Genomic DNA, 20695 nt, shown 5'->3' with positions numbered 1-20695 from the left:
AGGAACAGGGCTGAGAAATACAGCATTAGAACAGTAAACATGGTTAAGCGAGTAAACTCTGTCACTGTATTCCACTTTCAATCTAAATGCATACTTACGTTTAAACATTGTTTGTTTTTTTGGCCCAAAACAAGGCTTATATGCATCCAGTTATAAAAAGTAATTGCATATGGTCCACACACGAGGTCTTGGCTTGCGCACACTTGTGCGTGCTTAGACAAAATATAAAATGCAGTGTACCTCAGTAAGACATGATAGCACAAAGGAAGCCAAATAGTATACTTATTTTAATAAATCTGAACAATCTCACTTGGAATCCAAAAAAAGTTTTATTGCTCAGAGGTTGCTTTTTCATATCTTAAAATTCTCAGTTGTGTTTCATTAGGTATCAATTTAGTCTACAGCGACTGGGGGAAATGAAAATTGTTAAAGTTGTTAAGATAAATTAAGAGTATTATAAACTGGTTTCAGGTAAATCTGATGAAAAATGTTTGTATTGAGTTCATACTGAAATCTCCAATAATGTTGAGATATGATTGTAGATTTGGCTAATCTGAGCTCAGGCTGTGATATTATAGAGATCTCTCTCGAAAATCTGAGAGGTAGTAGCAAACGTTTCCTTTTGCTCTTCATTTAATCTCATTAATATGATAATTAAGATATAAAGAGATCTCATCTGTGATTTTCTCATGCTTATGGGAGGCCTGTTTATGTTACGCACATAACGTGCAGCCTGTTTATGTTACGCACATAACGTGCAGCCTGTTTATGTTACGCACGCAACGTGCAAAGTAAACAAAAAATGACCTTTAGAAATAAAGCACTGTCAAAACAATAGGCTTGTTCGACTTGATGCGGCGCCGCAAGATCCGACAGGCGGATGACATCAAAGTACCGTGAGAACTATTCGAGAAACTATAAAAAGTTTGGTTTCGAATCGATCTCGCGGTACTGTGATGTCATCCTCCTGTCGGATCTTGCGGCGCCGCATCAAGCCGAACAAGCCTATTGTCTTCTTGTGGGTGGGACATGTGGTGTGAAAAAACACTGAGGCAATTTTGCTAAGAGCATAACAAACTGGTACCTCCCTTCAATGTCTGCCTGAATTGTCAGGTGCTATGCAGGATTTCAGGGGAAATATTTTATATTTTTTGATTGACTTTATTTTGTATTTTTCTGTCAGACTGTTCTCTAAATGTCACCATCCACATTACGATCCATGTCCAGAGCACGTTTTCCACGTCTTCCTCTTTCGACCCAGCTTTATTGAGGCCACGTTTGTTGTTTGTCGGAAGTGACGAAAGCAGAGGACCGATGGCGGCTCACAGTTTGCTCCCGGATATGTTCAGCAACACATTTGATGGGGCCTGATTGGACGTTTTGCACACTTGGTCATTTGTCTGAAGTGTTGCGATTAACATCGAAGCCGTCGAGAACAGCAGTCGTGAATGCAAACAGGAAAAATCTGTTGTAGAACTCGTTTGATCCAGGGCTAGCTGGCTTGCCAATGATACTCAAGTCCAGTTAGCCTTTGATCGCAAAGGTTTGTTTGTATGCGTGGCTGCACACTCTAGGACAGCGAAAAAACCCGCCAACGACGTTACACAGTCTGGTTATTTTGTGACAGTGGCTGGAAAGTGCATCCGAATTAACGTCAGCTAACGTTAGGTGCTTTGGTTTGGCTAACGCCGCTCGCGTTACTTCAGAAAGCAGAGGGAAGTGGTTAGCCGACCTGAATAACTGTATCCGTAGTTCAAGTTCAAGCTGTTCTGTAGTCATTTGCCGCTAGTGGATGCTTTGAGTCTTTTCTATGAGTCACCGTTGCCCTCCGCTGTCAGCATGTTGAAAACACGTCAATGTTTACTCGGGATTCGCACCTTCCTTGGAGTGACGTCTAGGATATGGAGTTTCTTTTTATATATACTCAGGAAGCATCTACGAACGGTAAGAGGGTCACTCTGTTTTTAACATCTGTCAGTGTCACTATATGTTTTTTAACATCTGCCTGTCTGACCTTTCATTTGTAAAAAAAAAAGCACTTACATGCTTCTTTATGAGCATGTATATTATAGGTCTTCATAACTGCAAGAGTTTACAAGCTTCTAGTGTTGGTATTAACTTTTATTATAAGAGTAACCCGTGCTTTTGTGCCTTTAAACGCTTTACTATCAGCTGCAAATGTTATGGCACTCCGTGCACCAATAGGCCTAATACATGTCATTTAATAGTTGTTTCCTGGTAAAGTTGCATTATGTTTTGCTCAGTGTATTAAAACATGAATTAAATCTCGCCACAGTTGTGATTGTGCCCGCTTCAACTGCCCTGCTGTTACTCCTGTGTGTTTATGATGCTGCTGTGTTTGTCCTAACTGTATTGGACTCTGGACTTCTGATATATGTCAAACTGAACCAAAAGTATCAAAGTACAATATGCTTACTAAATATTCATATGTGTTTGAAACAATGTGATTTTCCTAAACATTTAATTATTTTAGGAGTGATGCTATGCCAGTTCATGGGACCTTACAGACAAGTCATTCTTAACAATGCTGTTGTTTTAGTATCAAGATTTACTGTAATTAAACAAACAAGTAGACTAAGTTAGTAACTACTACATGCACATAAATTAAGCAGTTTTTTTATTGGAGTTACCCTGGTCCACTTGCCTTATCTATGACATGTTTTGACAGCTGGGGGAGGGGCTATTAATAGTTCAACAGTACTGGGAACATTAATGTCTGCAACATGATGTCCTTTTCTGAGCTTTGCACCTGGATAATAATGGTCGAAGAAGAAGAAATTTCAGAGAGAAAGATGGATAATGAAAATAGGCAGAATTCTGTGGAGCATCTCTGTATTCTGCGTGAACTACGGAGTGTGCCCATGCTGACGTAATGCCATACGGCAGAGGAGCTATAGGCTGACATGTTGATAATATTTTAATTGAAGGTTTGGAGCAATGATGCTGTAAACTGGAAATATTTTATATAACATGTTTAAAATTGTGTGTTGTAATGTTAACTATTGCTAAAACTCCTACGTGTTTGTTTTGCATGCATAAATAACTTTCCTCAATTCTGTCTGTTACAGATAATCCAGTACCAAACAGTGCGTTATGACACATTACCTCTCTCTCCTGTTTCCAGAAACAGACTCAGTAAGTTCTCTTACACATTTTTCTGCTATTTGCTGTTTGGTCCACTAGGGGAGCTTATAACCACATCTGGTTGCAATGTTGGGGCATATTTTTATGATTTAACTCACATTTGAGATTTAGTATTTGTCATATGAAAATCTTTCTTAACAAATGTTTTTTTTATAAAGTTCCCCTTAATTTTACTTTAGTTTGTAGAATTCATTGTCCTGTAGTGTATTCTTTTTCTTGCTATTCTGCATGCAGTAGTCCTAACCTGTTATTTACAGGCTGTGATCTCTTAAATTAACTTTTTTTAGTTTTACTTGGCAATATGCTTTCTTACCAAACTGACATAAAGTATATTATGAGAGAGACCAAGATGCCATAAGAAGCTCTTGCAGGAAATAGACCTCAGTTTTGTCAAGATAAAGTTCTTGTAAATAGGCACAGTATTTGGGGTAATTGATTGACATGAGTTCACTGAAAGTCTCTTACGATTTTTGGGGTGCGCAAATCTTGTGTGGCCAGCCTAAGAGGACAGTCTGTTTGTGTTGGTTTAGATTCAGTGAAGAGAAAAATCTTGGTCCTGGATCTGGATGAGACTTTGATTCACTCTCACCATGATGGTGTCCTTAGACCCACAGTGAGGCCTGGAACACCACCAGACTTTATCCTGAAGGTAGACACACATGCTTCTAAATAATAGTGGTTGGTGATGTCTGCAAAAAAACGTTGTTTTAGAGGCAATGCAAGTCATTATGATGGAAGATAATGAACCATTGTAACAGTCTGAGGAATAATGTACAATATGACCATAAAGTAGATGGGTCTATTTTGTTTCATAATGATTTTAACAATGTTTTTCTTGTCCAGGTGGTAATAGACAAACACCCGGTCAGGTTTTTTGTCCATAAAAGGCCACACGTCGATTTCTTTTTAGAAGTGGTGAGTGAACTCTCTGTTGTCTTTTAGCAACATTATTTACAAGCAAAGTAGTAAGTTATTTTCCGCTGAATAGAGTGTTTTAAAGCAACAACATAAACAAACGTTGCTACGCATGCACGCTTTTGTGGAATTCAACTTCCGGTACACATCCACAAACAATATAGTGCCGGTCGATTATTTCTGATAACAAGCAAAAGAAACGGAGAAGAACCGTTTCCTGGCTAAACTTCCTCTCCAATGTCCCATACGTTTTCTTTAAAGGAGTAGTTCACCTTCAAAATTTAAATTCTGTCATCATTTACACGCCCTCTTGTCATTTCAAACCTGTATGACTTTCTTTCTTCTGCATAACACAAAAGAAGATATTTTTAAAAATTTTGGTAGCAGAACAGCACAGCCCCCCATTCACTTCTAACCAATGCAAGTGAATGGGGGGCTGTTAACAACATTCTTCAAAATATCTTCTTTTGTGTTCTGCAGAAGATTGAAAGTCATACAGGTTTGAAATAACAAGAGGGTGAGTAAATGATGACAGAATTTTCATTTTGAAGGTGAACTACTCCTTTATTTAATACAATTATACAATAACATAATAATATTAATCAAATTAATATAAATTAAATTAAATAGTTATATTATTAGCCACTAGCTAGAGCGATAAACAAATACAGACCAGAAGTTATCTTCTGTTCAGGCGCGTGCGTCCGATGAAATCGTCTATAGATTTAGCCATTTTACATTTGTTTTGGACACTAGCTTCATTTTGACCAAATTTGCTCATATGCTAATGAGTATGTGTTTGTGTGTCATGTTGTTTTGTATATGTTAGGTTAGCCAATGGTATGAGTTGGTGGTGTTTACAGCTAGTATGGAGATTTATGGATCAGCTGTAGCAGATAAGCTTGATAACAACAGGGGGGTCCTAAAAAGAAGATACTACAGACAGGTAAAGCCCACTGCATTATTATGACATTTTTAGGATTTTTCAGTGCCTACTCTTAAAACAGACATTGTTAACTGATACTATAGAATGATGTATCTGATTTTCTCTCCCTGTTAAAGGAGAGTTTTTTAAATTTCTGTCATCCTTTCTGCTTATTCACCATCATGTTGTTAAAGCCTTTGTGACCTGTTTTTCCTGTAAAACACAATATAAGATATTTTGAGAAATGTCTTAGTGGTTTTGAGTCCATACAATGGAAGTGAATGGGGGCCAATGTTGTTTGGTTACCAACATTCCTCAAAATCTTATTTTCGTGTTCTGCAAAAGGAAGTCATACAGGTTTAGAATGACATGTGGATGAGTAAATGATTAATTTTTTTAGTGAACTATCCTTTCAATTGATCTATTCCTTTGTTTCACTCTTTTTTAGCATTGCACTTTGGATCTAGGGAGCTACATAAAAGATCTCTCTGTAGTAGACAATGATCTCTCCAGTATAGTTATTCTGGACAACTCGCCAGGAGCTTATCGAGGTCATCCAGGTAAGAGGTTTACACATCTGAGTGTAAAGTATCAAGAGATTCTGATTTTCTATATTTGAAGGTAAAATCCTCCTCTCCATCTTAACAGACAATGCAATACCCATAAAGTCGTGGTTCAGTGACCCAAGCGACACAGCACTTCTTAACCTGCTCCCAATGTTGGATGCATTGAGGTAAGTAGTTGACATTATAGCAAAACTGTATGAATGTCACTTTTCTCTCCTGTTGTAAAAAAGTAGACGTGTTTAGTTGACAAATAATCTGTAAATGTGTCCTATGGTGTGACAGCAAAAATGTAGAAAAAAATTAACAATGAAGATAAATCTCTCCCATGCTATTTTATATTCTAAATATTAATATTAATTTTAAATAAAATATTATTAATAGTTTGAGTTCTACATTTTTGCTATGTCACACCATAGGACAGATGTACGGTGTATTTATGAACTACCCAAGGCACAAGGCACTTATTTTATGACAATATATTTTCTGGAACTGCTCTTCTATTTTACAGCCAGTATCAATATTTGATAATATTTCAAGATTCTGTGTTTTGCTCACTTTATAGGTTTACCTCAGATGTTCGCTCCGTCCTCAGTCGAAATCTCCACCAGCATCGGCTCTGGTGATCATATCTGGGGCTGGTCTTATCTGGCCTCTGTTTTTACATGGCTCTACTCGCTCGCTGTTAGCATCACCTTTGCTGGAACTGTCAGCTTCTCATCATTAAAGACATGGGAGGACATAAAGGATGTAATGTGGAGATTATGGAGAAGCTATAACAAATAAACTCAAATCAAATGGAGAGGCCAGCATTTTTTCTTGTATTGTTTTTCCCTTAAAAAATGGAATTTCTGCCGTACAGTTGTTGGATTCAACGTGTGCATGTTTTTCTGAGCGAATGGATGAGGATGCTTGTGATTTCCATTTTTACCTTACTTTTTAAATTAAGGAATTGGTGAACAAGATATAACTTCCAGTCATTTTCCACACTTTGTTAGCACTTATTCCCCCTTTCTTCAAGATTACATGTTTTTCGTTCAGTATGACCCCAGCAGAAGTGGTCAATTCACCTTCTCGTCCACTCATTCTCTCTTATTCTTTACTTTTTCTGTCTGCCATCTCAAGAATCTGAGCCTCTTTGTGTTAAGAGCCGAGGAGCTGTTACTAACAGTATTCTGTGGTTGAAATGATATTTAAGATCAGCAGGAGGGAAAACAACAGTTCATCATTACCGTTATTACAGCTTATGGTATTTTTTGTCTTTTTTTTTACTGGCTCATACAGTATGTGGAACCTTGGATGAATAAGATATCATCTGTTTCAAAGACACTTTTTAGACTTTCTTCGATATGGATACAGCCGTTGAGGGAGAGACACTGAGCCACAAGGACTGTTATAACTAAAAGAATAAAATGGAGCCTTTTGTCAACAACCGATTTACAGTGTCTTCAACCTTTTTTTTTTTTAGCATTTTGCATTTTAGAATGACTTGTCACAACATGTAAAATGTTCAAACTTGTAACAATTTCTCGTTATATTGAATTGTGAGACCACTCTGTGGTGTTTTTATTTCAAAGCACTGAAACTCAAACTTGAACGTGTGAATGTTGTAGGTTTTTGCTAGTCTGTTTACAGCAATAAGAGGAACTATGTAACACTGTCAGTGTTTTAAAACCAGATTTAATTCAGACTGTAACAAGTTCTCCTGCATGATTTTCCTATATTTTGCACAATCCATTATTTACACAATCCAGTTTTATTATAAAACCCACTTCCTGCTGATGAAAAGCAGACCTTAACGGAATAGTTCACTTTCAAAATGACAATTCTGTCATTATTTACATGCCCTCTTGTCATTTCAAATCTGTGTGACTTTCTTTGCTGCATAACACAAAAGAAGATATTTTGAAGAATGTTGTTTACAGAAAACCATTGTTCCTCATTGACTTGCATTGGTTTTGTGTCCATACCATAGAAGTCAATGGGGATCACCGTTTTTTGGTTACCAACATTTTTCAAAATATCTTCTTTGGGTTTGCAGAAGAAAGAAAATCACAGGTTTAAAATGACAACAGGGTGAGTAAATGATGAAAGATTTTTCATTTTAAAGTTGAACTATTGCTTTAACAAAAAACACTTTCACTTTAGGTACTTTAAGTGTTATTCATGACAACTCATTTATATGTAAATTGTCTAAATCAAATAATTGTCAATTTATGTAAAAAGGGATTTATAAATAATATGGCTCGACATTTATTCTGCTTGCATTTCATGAATAATGCCCACTGTGTTCAGAGATGTGTACTGTTGGAGTTGTGCCACATTTGGCTACAAAATATTTTCTAAATTGGCTAAATCTCCAAATGTGTTTTCTCTGTGCAAAAACAAATGTCTAAAGGATCCTCAAAGTGATTTATGGCTTCCCATAGAGCTCCCAGTGTTTGTGTTGAGATTTTATAAAATTATATTTTATAGGCAGTTTCCCAGCCACATCCTGCTATTTGAAGCAGTGCCCACTGGGGTTTGCAAACACTATAGTTTTGTACCCTCTGCCTTCTGTGCTTCTGTGTTCTTTTAAAGTCTTGTTAGCCATTGCCCTTTTAGATGAATGTGTGAAGGCATACAAAAAGTTTCAGTGCTTAAGATGAAAGCATAACGGAGAACCACATTTTATTATTGAAAGGTTTGTTTTGTTTGTTCCTAAGTCCTCACTCTCATTTGTGGTCCCTCAAAATCTTGAGATAAGCATGAGTAAGGTTTAATAGTTAATATATATCCCTTTCTGTCTTGATAGAAACCAAGTAGATATACCGTAAATTGATAAAAAAAATAAGTGATTCCACTTGTTTGTCTATTACAATAAGTCTACCTAGTAGCTGTGTCTTAACCTTGGGTTGTAAAAAAAGTACTTTATAGGCACTTTATAGTTATATGATGGTATAGACATTACATACTATACTGTTTTCCATGGGAGGCCAAGGCAAGTTCAGTTTAAAGATGTGAAGCAGTTTTGCCAGTTTTACAGCTGTTTGATATGCCCATATTTGATAAGATAAAATGAGCATTTCAGACAGATATTTGATCAAATAAAAATGACCATTTTACAGATTACCAACTAGAGGGAAAGACCCACTTGGTAATACATGCTCTATGGATATTTTAATGGTATGTGCCTTGATCAGAATAGTCATTGCTTATGAATTAAACCTTGTAGGATTTGAACCCACACTCTTTTGGTAAACAGCTTCTGGAACCCACGTATGAAAAAGTGTATTCTCAAGTAGTGCACGTAGAGCAGCTTGCGGCAGACGTCATTACGTATGTGACATGCGCCTCCTCTCTTGTTCCGTGTTATTGGATATCCCTCCGCCCTCCAACGCAGTTGTCAAAGACCCTTTGGTAGTTTGTAAACATCGTCGACGACCGATTGTCTAGGAGACTATTCAGATCCTTCAGCCCGTGACAATGAAGTTTATGTACAAAGAAGAACATCCCTTCGAGAAGAGACGGTCCGAAGGGGAGAAAATCAGAAAGAAGTACCCGGACAGAGTGCCTGTGAGTCAGGAAAATATGAGTTGTTTTTGGTCAGGGCCCTGCTGCTTTTACAGATAACATAAACCTGTCGAGGTATTACACAATGACAACGCTAATATACAAACCTTGTAAAACTTTAACGTTTCTCTTAAAATCGCAGATGTGATACAAATATACGATTATTCATAAAAAAAAAATTTTTTAAGATGTCATTCAAAGATGGCTAACGTTAGCTTGTTAGCGTCGGTTAGCTAACGTAACGTTACTGTCTCAGTGCGGATTAACGTTACTAGCATTGTTTAAAATACGGCCAATTAATTCATTAAGCTCTCTTTTGTTAGGTTGTGTTATAGGCTTATTTTTATTTAGTGTATTTAGTTATTATGTGTTATATGTAACGCATATAAGAACCTGTCAACCTTTGTGTAACGTTATTGCGCATCTGAATTCAAGAGAGTCTGGTTTCGACAATCTAGGTCAAAATGACTAAGTTATAATATAGTAGAGTATATAATATAACGTTAGTGTGGCATCACACAAGGTTTTAGTTCTCTTATGTGTCAGTATCAACAACGAAAGTTGTAAGAATGGGAATGAACCCTAAACTGGGGAATACCCTAGTCAGTAATGTCGTTATGCTGGTGAGAGATGCAGTTGTTTTCACATGACTTGCTGTGATTGTTGTTATTGTTATCGATATCAGCTCTCACTTGTTTTTGACAGGTGATCGTCGAGAAGGCCCCCAAAGCCAGAATAGGAGACCTGGACAAGAAGAAATATCTCGTCCCTTCTGACCTCACAGGTAATATTTTCTTTCAAAATAAAGATTCTTGTACATCAGCTTTAATAATAGTGAATATTATTGATACTGAAGATTTACTGACATTTTAATATATTGTTAAAGTGGGTCAGTTCTACTTCCTTATTCGAAAAAGGATCCACTTGAGGGCGGAGGATGCTCTTTTCTTCTTTGTCAACAATGTCATTCCACCCACATCAGCCACTATGGGGCTTCTGTACCAGGTACATCTTGTCTCCTATCATTAGTTGTACTCTATTAGTGCTTGATATATGTGACCCAGTCTGTGAAAACCAGGCTAAAGTCTCGAAATCTAATTAGAGAAAATTTGCTTCAAAGTTAGATTTCAATCAATAATTTCATTATTATTTTAATTTTTGACATGGCCTTACTCAGTCAATATTAATGATATTAATATTATATTTTTTACAGAATGTTCTTTACATTATTTAGGATGATTTCATGTAAATAACAGTAAATATATCTGTGTTTTAGGAGCACCACGAAGAAGACTTTTTTCTTTACATTGCTTACAGTGACGAAAGCGTCTATGGGGGCATACAGAGAGATGTGTAACCGATTTCCTCACAATTACACTATCCATCATTAAAATAAAATGATCAATATATTAGGACACATGAAGTGTACATGTTGAATGCACTTTCATATCTTCTTCCTAGTCTGTTTATGTTTATCTCATTTGTACTCTATGCTGCCTTGATATTGATTTATCATACCCAAAGTTCCCTGCTGTCTTGCTTTTAGACCTGATACATCATTTATCCTGGTCTGTTTCAGTAAATTTGTGCTACTCGTATCCCAAAAGCTTATTCAATGTTCTACACTTCTCTGCTCCTTTTAACTTTCCTTATGTTTTTTTCTGTGCGCTGGCATATATTATGAAGCTGCTTTGTTATTCTAGAATCTTTATTGTTAAATGTAATTTTCAACCACCATATTTGCACAGACCAAAACCACTGGACTATCATACCATATATTGTTAAGTTTGTGTGTGAGTGTGTTTGTGTACCATTGCCAATAATTATTATTTTTAAATAGATTGGAATTACTCTTTATTTCAATAAACGGATTTAAAAGATTTAAAATCAGCTTAACATATTGTAGGACATTGCTTGTTTTTCTTCATTATTACCATCATTTCTTTTTCAGGTTGAGTCAAGTGGTCTGTGACTTGATCTGGATGACTTGAGTGACTTTTTAATTGTGTTTTATTCCTTTTCCTTAAAAGCTATAATTGTCGTGTCACCACCAATTTTAAGCTTGCCAACATTATAAACCTGATGTAAAACTCCTTCCTGTGTGAGTCTTTAATGAAAGGTAACTTTTCACAGGTCTGTTGATGTCATAGCTAATATTTCTGCTTCGGAAATTTGTTTGATCACAGAATAAGTATTTAAAAAAAACAAATTTGAACAATTAAAACACAGTGGACTTTGTAAGGATGTCAAGGGTATTAAGGTCCTGCTTAATTGGGTCCATTGTGATTTATTTTAGAGGAAGCATACTGTAACTACAGATACTGAATGAATACATACATTTGAGAAGAATTATCTTTTTTTTCAAAATATATCAAACATACAATGCGTATAACATAATTAAAACACATTGGACTTTGCAAGGATGTCAAGGGTATTAAGGTCCTGCTCAATTGGGTCCATTGTGATTTATTTTAGAGGAAGCATTCTGTAACTACAGACACTGAATGAATACATACATTTGAGAAGAATTATCTTTTTTTTTTCAAAATATATCAAACATGCAATGCGTATAACATAATAACACATAACATGTTACATGACAGGAAATTTCCTTTGGATTAAAGCGTCTGCTAAATGCGTCATGAAGACACACCCACACCGGAAGTGCGACAACTGGGTTTCCTGACATTTTCATTTTGGTCAACAACTGTCAGTTATTTGTTTTCTTTACGGATATTCTTCAAACAAGCTCAGCATACTTTTAATCTCGGAAACGGACAAAAGTGCGTCACATGAAAATTTCATTGCGAGACTTTCTTTCTGTTGCCTGATTTTTTTGCTGGCTAAGCTAACTTAGCTGACTGACCTGTCACTTGAGCCGTTAGTCTGCTAGCCTAATGCTTGTGTGTTAATGCAACATACTGGAAGTCAGTAATATTAAAATGACTATGTCCTTTGAAATCATGTCTATGGAAGATTGCTTTTACGGACAGATTTAGTGAATAACGTTAGACTGTCAACGCCGTCGTCGGGCTGCTGCAAGCATAGCTAGTTAGCGTATGAAATAGCCTTCCCACTTCATTTATTTGCAAATTTATTACGTTAATTTGTTTTTCAGATTACCACCTTTTTACTGTTTAATACTTTGCTCTCATTCGTAGTCTTTGGTTTTAAGATTTAATATGGTAAGTTGGTGTGATCAACGTCGGCAAGGCTCGTCAACTTTTTGACAGCTGCTGCTTTGGTTGTGTTTGTGATGTTTCTATCTGGACTTGTCGAAAATGTTTACATTTTATTTAAATACTTGTTTGTTATACAGCAAAGAATGTTATCGCTTCTCATTAGTATAATATTAACATTTTTGTTTAATCATTGCCTGACTTTCAGTTCTTGTAATGTTTCTCACTGTGACTGTCCCAGCGGTAGGGACAGTAAAATCTGAATCTCTATAAGGAAGTCAATGTAGTGAGAGAGATACTGATATTTGTGATATTTGTCTTTTTGTAATATATTTTCATCTGTACTGTAGCTGGCACCACCAGTTCCCACCATTATGCCGGCTCTTCTGGAGAGGCCCAAATTGTCCAATGCAATGGCACGTGCCTTACACAAGCACATTATGAGGGAGAGGGAGCGGAAGAGGCAAGGTAAGATCTGGAATCATTCTGTAAATTGTGTCTGTTGAAGACTGATTTGAAATATTTAATCTCTATTCAATTGTTTTTTTTCAGAGGAGGAAGAGGTTGACAAAATGATGGAACAGAAACTAAAGGAGGAGGAAGAGAGAAAAAGGAAGAAGGAGATGGAGGAGAGGATGTCTTTAGAGGAAACTAAAGAGCAGGTCTGTTGATTGATCTACTTTAAAGAGTACGTAACTATGGATTTTTAAGGTCCTACTTTGGTTTATGGAGTGTCCAACAACAAGTTTATGTACATAGAAGGTTTAAAAACACTATTATTTCGTAATAATAGGCAGTTATTCTTACCTTACTTCTTGACTGACTCTCAAATGATGCATTCCGCGATTCACCTGTCTAATCCCCTCCTTTCCGCTAGCCTAGTCTGCTGTGATTGGTCTACCACGAATGAGGCTCACAAGCTACAGTGTTTGGGGAGAAGAGTGATGTTTTCGCGGGCAGTCCTAGCAAAACGTAGGCGGGGACTACAGTATATGTAGTGACATAAATCCGCAGCGGTTCGCGAATCGGACTAGGGACGACTCGTTTACGTGATTCAGAGTCGACTCCCTTTTTTCCAAGCCAATAACTTTGTTATTCATTCACCTTCGGATTTACAACTTGGCAGACTGCTTACATTCAAATACGCCAACATTACACACTACATGAAATGTGATTCATGTTATGTACTCTTTAAAGCTGGGTTATTTATATTGGTATTATGGGTTATTACTGTACTTATTCATATTACTATTTCATTGTTAGATTGCCTTCAGAGACACTGTGTTTCATTTATAATAATAACAATAAACTTGACTATTTATGATTCTTAATCAAAGTTCTCTCTGTCTCATTCTTCAGATTATGAAGATGGAGGAGAAGCTGCAGTGTCTTCAGGAGGAGAAGCACCAGCTCTTCCTGCAGCTGAAAAAAGTCCTTCACGAAGAAGAGAAAAGACGACGGAAGGAACAGAAGTAAAGAAAAAAGAGAGATGAGATTCAGATATTTCACAATTATTTCACCTGCAGAAATGAAACCTTATTCAATGACATTTAAACTATATAACTTAATGATGACAAGCGAGATACACATTATTGTTTCAAACAATATTTACTCAACTAAAATCTACTTAAAATTCACATTGGTTTATTATTTAATATAAATAATATTATATATTATTATTTAAAAATATATTAATAAAAATAATGTTTTCTTAATTTGCTAAAAATAATGTTTTTTTTAATATAATAAACAAATTAATATCTATTATCTGCTTGATCTGACGAATTGGTAGTTGTAATGCTTTACTTTGATAAATATGTGCACAGTGACATGACAACTCTGACTTCGACAACATACCAGCCCAACATGGCCATCCACACAGGACAGCACATTCTCAGCATGCAAGGTTTACCCTCATAAGCAATCTCTCTCTAAAAAAAGTGTTGTTTGTGAATCAAGAATCCCCTTACAACCTTGAATTGCCTATGAATACATTTTTTCGTAGCGAGTCAGGTGAGTCATGGGCGCCCTGGGGCTCTTCTGGGAGAACGAAGCAAACAGCTCTTCCAGTCACCGGTCATCCCTGTGAGTGTGACAGTTCAATTTAACTATAGTGTTTGGATGTATTTCGAACGTATGCTTGTGTATGTTTATTTAAAAGACGTGTGCTTTGCCCCTCTGCAGACACGTCATTTCCAGTCTCAGGTTGGATTTAGTGCAGGTGCAACAGAGCATGGGCAGTACTCTGGAGCCCAGCCTACTCACAGCCCATACGGAGTCACCCAACCACAGCATACATCGCCTTTTGCTTCTGCTCAGCCGGTGCCAGCCAACTATGCCAGTGGTTCACAACTAAGAGGTATCATGTTTGTATTTGTCAGATGATGTTTGCAAGAATCTAAAGGTTCCAGTTGTGTCCATTTTCATGTTGTCTGTGATTTTCTTTGTTTCCAGGTGCATCTGCATTTCAGGCCATGCAGTATTTGCCCCATCAGCAACAGGGCTATGCAGTTCACAGTCACTTCACGTCACAGCAAGGTGTAAAATCAACATTACCTTTTTTTAATCAGTCATTTATGAGGTTCCATTTCAAAACCTTAAAAGGATTTTTAAAGGAACAGTTCACCCCAAAATGAAAATTCTGTCTTCATTTACTCACCCTCAAGTTGTTCCAAATCTGTATGATGAATTTCTTTGTTCTGATGAATGAATGTAGGAAAGCAAACAGGTCTGGGGCACTTTTGACTACCATTGTAATTTTTCCTACTATGGTAGTCAATAGTGGCCAAGAACTGTTTGGTTGCAAACATTCTTCCAAATATCTTTCTCTGTGTTCATTAGAACAAAGAAATTTAAACACAGATTTGGAACAACTCGGGGGTGAGTAAATGATGATTATTTTTGGGTTAACTCTTCCTTTAAGGCAGATGCTTAGAAAACATATGATCAGAGGTGGGTAGTAACGCGCTACATTTACTTGGTTACATTTACTTGAGTAACATTTTGGAAAATATGTACTTTTTAAGTAAAATTAAAAGTGTGTACTTTTACTCTTACTTGAGTAAATTTCTAATAGAAAATCTGTACTTTTACTTCGTTACATAACTTACATTGCGTGACGTTCCTTCGTTCCTTCATTTTAAAATATGCATTATAAAATGCGTTGTTTATTTCAAGGTTGTCTTCTCTTTTTACGGGCATTCCCGAGTGATCGATTCTTTTGAGTCGATTCTTTTGAAAGCATTAATTGAACAATGGGCAAAACCATTTGAATAGGCTAATGAATCAGTTCAAATGATTTGTTCAGTTCGCAGCACGATCTGAATCATCTGAAGCAGGATTACTCACTCCTCGTAGCGCGAAACTTAAGAACACAAAGAGCGTTGGATGAAGTGGATATTAATCTATAGCTATACAATAAAAACTGCAAATGTGTCATATTGTTTGCCAGCAATGATAAATGCCCGCCATATGCGCGCACCCGCGCGACCTATTCGTCAGACACAGCAACATGCGCGTTACCTGTCAGACACAGAGACGTGGGCTTGCAGAAATATACATTTGAAGAACAGAAGGAAGAAAACTTGTTGATGGGCGTGTGCTTCACTGTTTACTGTTTGTTTACAAGTAAGAGCGTTTCACAACACACACGTGACACAACACGAGAAAACATAAGCTTTGTTCAAAAGTGTGTATTTCATTTAAGAGAGCACTGCAGATGTTCTAGATCAGGAGTCTTCAACTAAAATTGCTTGAGGTCCAGTAAACGAACCCTCCTTACCAGCCGAGGTCCGGACAATTAAATACCTCAAAATATCAATAGATGGTTTTTCATACCTGTACGATGGCATAACAATGTCTGACAACAATATAATGACGGAAAATGTGCAAAATGCCCTAATCTCTAAACCTGCACTGAACATACATTCATTTCAACATTAACAACTTTAAAAGAAAACTAAAGTGTTGTTTTCTGCTGAACTGAGATTAACAAATAGCAGCATCAAGTTGTGACTGAACATCCTCTGATAACATTTCAACTCTTCTTGTGGCTTTTGCAGCTGAAAGGGGGGTTTGTTTAATATTTTATTTTAGTTCTTGTCTTTATTTTCCTTCTAAAAGTGGTTTACACGCAGCCTCCATGCACTTTTTTACTATTTCCCCATCAGTAAAGGGCTTATGTTTTCCTAACATCCACTGTATTCTTAGTGAACATTCATATGCTCGTTGTTGGGCGGTAAGTGAGGGAGGACCCGTGTAGATCGCTCCTACTGGGCTTTGAGCTAATATATTTCCGTGTCCTTACCTCAGACTGCTGCGGGTAAGTTTCTTCAAAGTGTCTGTGTCTAGTTTCATAATGCCGTTTAACGTTTCCACTTTTGACAACCGCAACAGACTCCGAGCAAATGAGACAAACCGGCCTCGTGCATGTCGATGCAGGAAGAATAAATGCAAATCTCTCGACCCATTCATCTCGCAAAACATGGTTTTCAGCGTCAACTTTTCTAACTTTTGAAAAGGACATTGTTTTTCAGTCACTGACAGTTACATCTGTCTGCGCGCTGTGCAGCGAGTCTGTCTCGGCTCCCTTCACTCATCGACGTCTGAACGTAGCAACAGTGCGCATAATGTTAACTGTCTGTGGCACTGTAGGACCCAAACTGCTACAGAGCGGACCTTGATGTGCCTGGTATAAATTTGATTGCATTTGAAAATAATGTTAGGCGTTCATTTATTTATTATGTCAAAAGGCTTTTAGGTCCGGACGGACGCATCTCGCGGTCCGCATTCGGACCGGAGTCCGCTAGTTGGTGACCCCTGTTCTAGATCATCTTAGGAAATGCTCTGAGTTTAGTTCATGCTTTATTTTGACATGGTCTATTATTCTAAATAAGTTGTGTAAACTACATTGACATCAGGACTAGATGAAATGTACAGAAATGCTTTTGAAATGTTTTGTCTATTCGTTAGTCTCTCTAGTATATTGCAAAGATATCTGCTTATGATAATTAAAAATATTGATTAAAATGTAATATTAAAATATTGGCGTTAATATTAATTTTATGTAGTAGGCCTATATAATCAGATACAAAGTAACTAAGTAACTAGCTACTTGAGTAGTTTTTTTATTGCATACTTTTTTACTTTTACTCAAGTAAATTTTAAAATAGTGACTTTTACTTTTACTTGAGTAACAATTTCTCTAGTTACTTGTACTTTTACTTGAGTAAAGATTTTGGCTACTCTACCCACCTCTGCATATGATCTAGATTTTAAAACAAGTCTTTTATTACATCTGTATTACATTCTCATCTATCTTTTTGTTCAACGTTTACTCTTCACTCTCACTCTCTTTCATCTCTCTTCCAACCCTTTGCTCATCTGCTTTCATGCTTTTCTCTATCCTGTCATCCTCTGCAGGATATATTCCCAGCGCTGGGATCCCTCTGCAGAAACAGCTGGAACATGCAAACCAGCAGTCCGGCTTCACGGACTCTGTAAGTAGGACTTAATAAAAAATACACTGTGATCAGCTAGAAACAGAAAGTCAGCTGTTTTGAATGGTCCCCACATGTCACTTGTCTCTGTGTGAATCTATTTGCTAATGTGATATTCAGAGTCCTCTGAGGCCCATGCATCCCCAGGCTCTACATGTCAGTGCTGCCGGTTTGCTGCCCACTCCTTCCATTGCTGTCCAGATCCCTCCTGGCAAGGTTAGAGCCAAAATCTCTTTCTGATTGTGTTTTCACAAATATTATATATATATATATAATTTTAATTCTTGATAACCAGAATTCATTCTGATACTCTTGCTAATCCTTGGGCTTAATAGTACTTTTGCTGTGATACTGGTGCGAAGCCATTTGTGATTGACTATTTCTTTTTTGTTTTTGGGCAGTCTGGCTTACCATATGCACACCCACCAAGGCCAGCTTCTCCAGGCGCACTCACTCACAGCACACCCACACAACAAGCACATGCAGTACGTTTTCTCAGAACTGAAAGACCACACCAGTTTTGTTTTTAATCAGGATTTGTTTTGTGGCAATTCCAGTCCAGTGTCTGAATTTTAACAAACCTCAGGCATGACACAAAGTCACCCAACAGCAATGTGAAAGACTGAGAGCTTGTCTAGATGCATTTGGCCCGATTCACATTTCGCGTCTAAAACCGCACGGAAAACGTGAGCCACGGTGCTTTCTCTCTTCAAATGACCCGCGGTGCGTGCGCGGCACTCCAAAAAGTTGAACTATTTCCATCTCGATGCGGCGCCAACGCGCCTAGAAAAATGTGCGCACCGCCTGCGCGTCGCGACCACGTCGCCCCCTATTTGCACGCCTGCCGCGCGTCTACATTTAAAGTAACAAATATGCGTGCGGAAAAGACGCAAAATTTGAATCGGGCCTAAAAGTTGTGAAAAAACAGGTTTATTACATTATATAATTTTTGAACTAATTCTAAAATACATCACATGTAAAACGTTAGTATTGTGTTGTTAAAACATGAATATGAACTTGTTTTCTTTGCAGTATCTAAGATCTGCAAATATTGCATCTTTTTTTGTTGACCAGTTTGTCCCAAATAAATGCAAATAAAAAAAAAAATCATTTGGAATTTAGGAGAAATGTTGTCACTAGTTCACAGAATGAATAAAAAAATCATTTTATTTAATAATGTATCTAGAAATAGTAAATTCAGAAAAACTGAAAGTTGTCTCTTAATTTTGTCTGCATCTGTATATGTATATATATATATATATATATATATATATATATATATATATTGTTTGATTGCATGATGTGTGTTAAAGATATCGGCGTACCTTAAGATTTATCTTATGAGGTTTCTTTCTGTTTTCTTTTTTAAACAGGCTACATTTCAGAGCACTTCTCAACCAACCCCTCGCCACACCTACCTCTCCCACTGCCAACCAGGGCAGAGATTTTATCATCACGGCAAATAGCTATCATCTTCATTGATCAACTTGCAAGACATTGGGGACAAGACAAGATCCATCCATGTGATGGAAAGCTCAAAGCAAACACAGCACACATAGCTTGGCATCATAGTGTTATGATTTAGAACACATGACTGTATTACAGTCACAAGCACGTTTTTTTCTCTGCTAGACCTCCCTTTTTAACAGGGTACATGCTATTTACCTAAATATTACAGTGGGATGTGTCTGAATGCTTATTTTTTATTTATTTGAAAGCACCAGTGCCAATGTTAGTAGCATCACAACACCACCAGTAAATGACTAAACTAAACTAGTTTAAAAACCTAAACTATAAACGGAACAGAATATTCTGTTGTCACGTTCTTTAACAGACCTCCCACTCAAGGCTGTCTCTAATTTTCATCATGTATGCACTTCCCTTATTCAAGCTACCACAGGAAAATAATATTTTCATATGATTTTAAAATTGTAAATGCAATGTTTAGACAACCAACTGAATTTCACAAAGTTGCACTTAAAATTCTGTTAAACAGAGCTTGTAAACATAGTAATAAATAGTAAAAAAAAGAATAAAACAACTGGTGTTTTTCCATTTTTTGTTCTTTTAAGTGTTGTCTATATGAGTTGTGATCTACGTATGTAAAATATAACTTGTATCTAACAGCCGAACAACTAAATATAAAGCACATTTTAATACATGCTGCTGTTTCCATTTGCTTATTTCTTGTTACACATCTACATTTCCCCTGACTGCATCCTCACAAATTCTTAAAACAGAGATGCAGAGGGAAAGTCAATTCACGAAGCCTTTAAGAAAAAAATCGGCACTGTTAACATATTTTGGCTTTACTGAGACAAAATATGACCTAATATATTTAGGCAGACAATGAGATCAACAGTTAAATGCACCTGATCTGGCTGACACGTTTTTAACAAGTTCAACAAAAATTCAATTCAATTTTATTTATATAGCGCTTTTCACAATGTGCATTATTCCAAAGCCGCTTTACAGGAGAAAATAAGAAAAACACAAAAAAGGTAAAAAGCAGCACAGTGCATGGTGTTTATAAAACAAGCAAGATCAATCTAGTAAATAATATCTAATAAATGCAGTTTCCGGGTCATTTATTTAGCATATTATGCATTAAGTGAAAGCTTGGCTGAAAAGATGTGTCTTTAATTTAAATTGGGAGAGTGTGTCTGACCCTCGAATAGTATCGGGAAGGCTATTCCAGAGTTTAGGTGCTACGTATGAGAAAGCTCTATCCCCTTTGGTGGATTTAGTTATTCTAGGTGTTATCAAAAGTCCTGAGTTTTGAGATCTTAGCGAGCGTGATGGGTTGTAATGTGAAATAGAAACTCTGTTAAGTATGTAGGGGCTAAACCGTTTGGGGCTTTGTAAGTAATACAAAAATGCATTGTCATGAGAATGCTT

General features: G+C 36.8%; 3 protein-coding genes across 5 annotated transcripts; all 3 read left to right on the top strand.

Moving 5' to 3' along the window:
• Positions 1–1079: 1079 nt before the first annotated feature.
• On the top strand, positions 1080–8375 carry ctdnep1a (CTD nuclear envelope phosphatase 1a). Its single transcript, XM_057361063.1, has 8 exons — positions 1080–1944; positions 3090–3156; positions 3696–3814; positions 4009–4080; positions 4910–5026; positions 5454–5565; positions 5654–5738; positions 6134–8375. The coding sequence occupies exons 1-8, from the start codon at positions 1840–1842 to the stop codon at positions 6192–6194; spliced, it is 738 nt and encodes a 245-aa protein (XP_057217046.1). The 5' UTR covers positions 1080–1839; the 3' UTR covers positions 6195–8375.
• Positions 8376–8910: 535 nt separating this feature from the next.
• Positions 8911–11214, top strand: gabarapa (GABA(A) receptor-associated protein a). Its single transcript, XM_057361167.1, has 4 exons — positions 8911–9123; positions 9826–9904; positions 10007–10125; positions 10397–11214. Exons 1-4 carry the CDS (start codon positions 9034–9036, stop codon positions 10475–10477), a joined length of 369 nt encoding a protein of 122 aa, XP_057217150.1. The 5' UTR covers positions 8911–9033; the 3' UTR covers positions 10478–11214.
• A 531-nt stretch (positions 11215–11745) lies between these two features.
• On the top strand, positions 11746–19959 carry gps2 (G protein pathway suppressor 2). Of its 3 annotated transcripts, XM_057361137.1 has the most exons (13): positions 11746–11903; positions 12239–12305; positions 12650–12767; positions 12852–12961; positions 13659–13771; positions 14126–14205; positions 14305–14384; positions 14484–14658; positions 14754–14837; positions 17721–17797; positions 17918–18013; positions 18199–18282; positions 19171–19959. In XM_057361137.1, exons 2-13 carry the CDS (start codon positions 12303–12305, stop codon positions 19261–19263), a joined length of 1113 nt encoding a protein of 370 aa, XP_057217120.1. In that variant the 5' UTR covers positions 11746–11903; positions 12239–12302; the 3' UTR covers positions 19264–19959. The 3 variants fall into 3 exon arrangements, with proteins under 3 accessions (XP_057217120.1, XP_057217127.1, XP_057217138.1); XM_057361144.1 differs by lacking the exon at positions 12239–12305 and having other exon boundaries at positions 11747–11903; XM_057361155.1 differs by lacking the exon at positions 18199–18282 and having other exon boundaries at positions 11749–12305.
• Positions 19960–20695: the final 736 nt, after the last annotated feature.

This window comes from Triplophysa rosa, linkage group LG2 (assembly GCF_024868665.1).
Source record: "Triplophysa rosa linkage group LG2, Trosa_1v2, whole genome shotgun sequence".
In the NCBI taxonomy this organism is placed as follows: Eukaryota; Metazoa; Chordata; class Actinopteri; order Cypriniformes; family Nemacheilidae; genus Triplophysa; species Triplophysa rosa.
Note: the sequence above shows the minus strand (reverse complement) of the source record. Positions and strands in the feature narration are given on the sequence as shown.

Coding starts and splice junctions, on each gene's coding strand:
- ctdnep1a (XM_057361063.1), top strand. CDS start 1,840: ATGTTGAAAACACGTCAATGTTTACTCGGGATTCGCACCTTCCTTGGA. Junction 3,815..4,008: donor CACCAGACTTTATCCTGAAG/GTAGACACACAT, acceptor TTTCTTGTCCAG/GTGGTAATAGACAAACACCC. Junction 4,081..4,909: donor TCGATTTCTTTTTAGAAGTG/GTGAGTGAACTC, acceptor TGTATATGTTAG/GTTAGCCAATGGTATGAGTT.
- gabarapa (XM_057361167.1), top strand. CDS start 9,034: ATGAAGTTTATGTACAAAGAAGAACATCCCTTCGAGAAGAGACGGTCC. Junction 9,905..10,006: donor CGTCCCTTCTGACCTCACAG/GTAATATTTTCT, acceptor ATATTGTTAAAG/TGGGTCAGTTCTACTTCCTT. Junction 10,126..10,396: donor CTATGGGGCTTCTGTACCAG/GTACATCTTGTC, acceptor TCTGTGTTTTAG/GAGCACCACGAAGAAGACTT.
- gps2 (XM_057361137.1), top strand. Junction 12,768..12,851: donor GAGGGAGCGGAAGAGGCAAG/GTAAGATCTGGA, acceptor GTTTTTTTTCAG/AGGAGGAAGAGGTTGACAAA. Junction 18,014..18,198: donor TCCAGATCCCTCCTGGCAAG/GTTAGAGCCAAA, acceptor GTTTTTGGGCAG/TCTGGCTTACCATATGCACA.